At 40.0% G+C, this 5,445-nt stretch overlaps 1 protein-coding gene across 2 annotated transcripts in view; it reads left to right on the forward strand.

Annotated features, from left to right (window-relative positions):
* Positions 1–5,445, forward strand: part of dync2i1 (dynein 2 intermediate chain 1) — a 9,347-nt gene that overhangs the window by 1,499 nt on the left and 2,403 nt on the right. For both annotated transcript variants that reach the window (XM_020602289.1, XM_020602290.1), the window contains exons 3-16: positions 1–343; positions 419–486; positions 629–907; positions 1,119–1,169; positions 1,478–1,709; positions 1,830–1,932; positions 2,071–2,200; positions 2,333–2,444; positions 2,522–2,616; positions 2,713–2,842; positions 2,935–3,107; positions 3,696–3,858; positions 4,175–4,288; positions 4,423–4,484. The exon at positions 1–343 is cut by the window's left edge and continues 348 nt beyond it. In XM_020602289.1, coding sequence (XP_020457945.1) covers positions 1–343; positions 419–486; positions 629–907; positions 1,119–1,169; positions 1,478–1,709; positions 1,830–1,932; positions 2,071–2,200; positions 2,333–2,444; positions 2,522–2,616; positions 2,713–2,842; positions 2,935–3,107; positions 3,696–3,858; positions 4,175–4,288; positions 4,423–4,484 — 2,055 coding nt within the window. The remainder of the gene's footprint in view (positions 344–418; positions 487–628; positions 908–1,118; positions 1,170–1,477; positions 1,710–1,829; positions 1,933–2,070; positions 2,201–2,332; positions 2,445–2,521; positions 2,617–2,712; positions 2,843–2,934; positions 3,108–3,695; positions 3,859–4,174; positions 4,289–4,422; positions 4,485–5,445) is intronic.

Consider the following 5,445-nt stretch of genomic DNA (forward strand, 5'->3'; position numbering starts at 1 on the left):
GACAGGAGGAGAGATAGAGAGGAAAAGCATGAAAGGGAGAGAGACAAGGAAAGACACAGAGATAAGGAGAAAGAGAGGGAAAGGGACAGAGAGAGATACAACAAGGAGGGGAGGGATAAAAGAGAGAGAGACAAGGAAAGGCAAAGAGAAGAAAGAGACAGAGAGCACAGAACTGACAGAAGGAGACACGAGAAGAGTGGGGAAGAAGGGAAAGCTCGGTTAGAAAAATATGACAGAGAGCAGAGAGACAGACACAAAAATGAACATGGAGAAAAGAAGAATGACAAAGAAAGACAAGAGAGACATGGAGACAGAAAGCATTCAGAATGGAAAGAGGAAAGAGGTAAAGATACAGTGCGCCATATTTACGGGATTGGGGTTTCCATATGATGTCAGTATTTTTATCTTCTGATTTCAGAGTACAAAGGAGAGCACAGAACACATAAAGAAGAGCGAGAAAGGAAACACAAAGAGAGAGGATATGACGTAAGTATGCACATTAATATTAGTTGTCCATCACTAATTTGTATTTTCAATAAAGGTAAATAATTCACTGAACATTTTTGCTTTACTTAGTATAAATTTGTGGCTTGTGTTTTTTTATTTATTTTTTTCCCCACATTTCCAGGATGAAAAGAGGAAGCATTACAATGAATCCAGGGAGCATCCAGATTTGAAGAGGTCAGGCGAAGAGGTCAGGCATCATCGTTCTGGCAGAGACCGAGGAGAATGGGACAAACGCAAAGAGAGAAGGCACAGAGAGGAAGAGGATCCAGAAAAGAAAGAGAGGGAGCTAAGGCACAGAGAGGAGGAGGAACCAGACAGCAATCACATAGACAGAACCAGCACCAAGAAATCATCGTCCGACAAAAGTCACAGGCATGAGACTAACACAACAGAGACAGAGGTTAGTAGTACAAATAAACTGCCCTTCATAACACAGCTCATAGTGCAGTATCTTTTAATAAATGAAGTCTTTATTCTGGTTGCACTAATTGTGTTTTTGTTTAGTCTGTGTGCAATCTACTGTTTGTACTGCTTGCTGTACTGTGCATACAAGTAGCCTGCATGCTTTACTGATTTATTTAAAGTATCTTTTTTATATATCATGTCTGCAGGTTGTCAGTGATGAAGTCTTGGTTGACCAGGAATATGAGGATGATTTTGAGGTAAAATAATGCAACTTTTTAATGTAATAGGGTATAATCTGTGATACTTAATTCTTGTGCTTTGCCTCATTTGTCATTATGTTTAATTTTTAAATGATAACATTTATTTACTTGTTTTCATGTTACTTTTGCATGCTGTAATCGGTTTATGTTCTAAGAAACTGGTGAGTATTCAGAGATTTCCTGAATGACTCCATTTTTCTTTTTATAGGATGTGATGTTTGTGCTCATAGCATCTTGGTAATTTTATTACTTTATTACTTTGCTTCAAATGGATTTCTCTCTTCTTTTTTTTTTTTACTTTGAAGGATTATGAAGATGATTTTGAGGAGATTGATGAGAGTACAAATGAAGGTGAGGACAAGAAGGAAACAGAGCTTCCAGAAATGGGAGAAGAGAGGGAAGAGCTTACACCACAGAGGAGAAAGGAGATCGAAGCAATTCAAAGAGCCATGGATGAAGAGAATGAGAGATCTGGAACGGCTCAGTCCAGGCAAAATACAAGCAGAGAGGAAGAAGACAAGCATAAACGGCACAGAGGTACAGTTTTAATTTATTCGTTATCTTTCTGTTATATTAATTGTAAGACAAGCATTTATTACAGGTGTATTTTGTTCAAAATTATGGGACTTATGCTATTTTTTATTACTATTTGTATAGACTCCGAAATGATCCAGAGTAGAGGCTCCCAACATGGGAGGTTTATTGACTTTGTTGCTGCGAAACAGCGTGAATTCAGCAAGAAAGTTGCCACAAAACAGAAGTAAGTTATCATGAGAAAAACATTTTCACATTTAATAGAGAATGCATCACTGTAAATTTTAATTTGCCAAGCATATGTTTAGTATAGCACAAAGATTTCCTTAATTGTACCTTCAGTGTTCTTTTTTTCTGTCCACAGAAAACGCAGTACAGAGCTTCTCCGCTTAATTGATCTGGATTTCTCCAGGACATTCTCCCTTTTGGATCTGCCACCTGTTAATGAATATGACATGTATATTAGAAACTTTGGAAATGCAAACACCAAGCAGGTTAGTATTCTTACATCACACAAAGATCTGTACCCAAATTATAGAAGAGAAACTCCATGTTTTCCCTTAAAACATAGTTATAGTTCATATTGCATAGTTCTAAATAAAACGTTTAAACTTTTTCTTTGTCAGGCTTATGTTCAGTGTAATGAGGATATTGCAGACCGAGACATTCAGACAGAGGAGATAGAGGTGTGTGAGAAATGGACACAGCATCCTCCAGAGCACAGTGGAGCATGTGGGGGTAAGGAAATGCCAAGATAACTCTGATAAACACAGTATGTATATGTAGATTTCTGAAATTGTGTTTTGTCTTGACAGATCCAAACTTCTCTCAGGAAGCACGAGACAAAACTATAACTGAACTGAACTTTGATTCACAGCGTCTGACAGCATTTCTGAGCTCAGCTTCACAGGTTATCTTTTGACTCATTAACTGTTATTTAATTTTTAAAGTTCTTAAGTCCTTGTTGTCAATACTGACTCCTGTTGTGTTTTGTGACCGAATCAAGGTCATGGTTGTCCTGTTGGAAGAGGATCAAGCTGAGAGAAACTCTCTGAGAAATCTGAGGACTCAAGCAGATATGACTTCTTTCAGTGAAGGAAGTTTACAGCTCAACACTACTCTGCCTTTTCTTTATGGTACACAGTCAGAGAATTGAACTTAGACATAATTACATTAGTATGGTAGGCCTTCTTGTGGGACACACACCTTTTTTGATTGTCAATTGCAGGTCGCCACATCAGCCTGGTGCACTTCTCTCAGGTCCAGAGGCACACCATGATGTCAGTCCACAAACCTACAATGAAGCCCAGCGCTGTCCGTCTTGACAGCTGCACCATCATCTGCATCTGGAACATCTGGGAACCATCCAGACCTCAGAAGATCCTTGTCTATGAATCTGAGGTGACATTTTTTGGGCTTCATTAGTTTCTGTTAGAGAAATCAGTTGAGTATATGGTCTTGGTAAATGGTCTTACACTTGTATAGCACTTTTCTATGCTTTACAGCACACTCAAAGCACTTTCACACTATTTGGCCATTCACCCATTTGCACTCACAAACGCTCACACATTCACACACTGGTGTTATCACCAGAAGCAACTGGGGGTTCAATGTCTTGCTCAAGGACACTTCGACATGTTGACTAGACAAGCCGGGAATTGAACCGCTAATCCTCCGGTTAGAAAACGACCCACTCTACCTCCTGAGCCACAGCTGCCCCCAAATCATTGCCTTTTAGGAAAAATTTGAAGTTTGTGTTGTTAACATTCAACCCAACACACATTATCTGTGGAAATACTATGTAAAAGTTTCACACTGAACACTTTCTGCTAAATGATATTAGCTTCATCTGACCTGAAGAATGTGAACCCAGCCTGTCAAAATGCAAGATGCACTGACTACTTGTGGGTTCAGGTCAAGCACAAATCTCAGTGAACTCATAGTCATCTCAACACCGATAGTAACCCTTTGTAATGTTCTGTGTCTCAGATCCAGTGTTGCTGTTTCAGCCCTGGAAAGGCCATACTGGTGTTTGCAGGCACATCAGTTGGCTCTGTAGTACTGTGGGACCTGAGGGAGCCTGCTAGCAGTCATTGGTGCCTGAAGATAGGGGAGGATGAATGGACCTTCAGACAGCCTACCTTCTCCACTGGTACATGTCAAATGATAGTTGACTTAAGAATGGGATTTAGTTTCAGTACATACTGTAGATACAGACCTGGCATACCACACATTTCCCTCCTTCTTCTGGTGTCTTCCTTTCTATTCCAATACAATTGATATCTTGTTCTATCTTCTACACTTATTTAGAGAATATAAAGCCCCTTGATCTTTCACTTGGTCATCTTTGTTATTGTGTATTTCATTGTAGACAGTACAGTCCTTAGACAATGATGCTCACCAGGCCATAACACTTACATATAATCCAGTTTGTGCTGAACCTCTCATTTGTCACCTTGTCAACAAAGATGCAGTGATGGCTGACTCAGGGCATTTCTCATCTGTGACGTCTGTAGAAGTTGTCCCCTCCATTGTAGCAGGGGGGCTGAGACCAGAGGTGCCCCTGTTGGCATCTGAGGAAGGTATGGAACTTTATAGGAAAGGACAACACATTGACTCAAGATCTTGTGTAGCATATTACAAATGTGCCTTGTGTTTTTTGCCATTCACAGTGTACTTTATAATTAATTAAGCCTTATTCTGTTTCATAACCCAGAGTCTTCAGGATTGTCATTCCAGCTGGCTTCTCTGGATGAATGCGGGCTTTTAAATTTTTGGGTAGGTTGAGCCACAAAGTGGATTCTGGATAGTTTTTCTCTACAACAGAGATTTTCAAAGTGATAGAAGAGATTAAGGTGAGAGGGAGAGATGCAAGACAAAGATCCTCTGTAAGGTGAAAGGGACAGGTGCCTGCTAGTGTTCTAAGAACAACAGGAAAGTAGTGGAGAGAGACCCACTGTAGATAAGACAGGGGATTGCAACCAAAATTTATACACTGTCAACTTTGCCAAGAAGTTTTCAACAAGAGCATATGAGGCAGTTAACCTTTAAAACCATTAGTGCCCTATCAAAGTAATACAACAGTAGTTGTCTGTGTACCAGTAAGTACATTAAAAAGAGCTATCTGCAAACAAATATAGTCTAAACAATGCAGCATAGGGTGAACTTCCAGCATAACTATACCACAAAGAATAATATTCAGAGGCAAAGAATAAGGGCACGTTTACACGGAAACGCTCTTGGCTGTAAACGCCTACTTTAGTATGTGTTTTGGCCTTCCGTTTAGACGAAAACAGGTTAGCCGGGTAGCGAAAACGGAGACTTTTCAAAAAGGGTCCCAACGTGGAGAGTTTCAAAACCCCAGCTAAAACGTTTTCGTGTCAACGTTATAATCCGCATATGTTTACGAAACGATGACGCCATCGCCCCGCGTCAGCTACTGCTAGTGTCACATTGACTGCGACATCAACATAAACAATGGCGAACTATATGCTTTCATGCTACACACAGATGCTAATGAACTTATTAGCATTAGTACAACTGCTCCGACCAACAAAATAATGTTGGTAACTTCGTAGTGTTCGCGCAGTGTTGCCAAATCCTCAGTGTAGGATTATGGCTCTTGTTACCATTGCTAACTCAGAGACGAGACAGTCCAAGTAACTTCAAAACAGTGCTGATTTATTCAAAGGATCACAGGTAAAATTAACATTACACGCTCAGGTATCTTGCACCTCCA

Source organism: Monopterus albus, unplaced genomic scaffold, assembly GCF_001952655.1.
Source record: "Monopterus albus unplaced genomic scaffold, M_albus_1.0 scaffold55.1, whole genome shotgun sequence".
Lineage (NCBI taxonomy): Eukaryota > Metazoa > Chordata > Actinopteri > Synbranchiformes > Synbranchidae > Monopterus > Monopterus albus.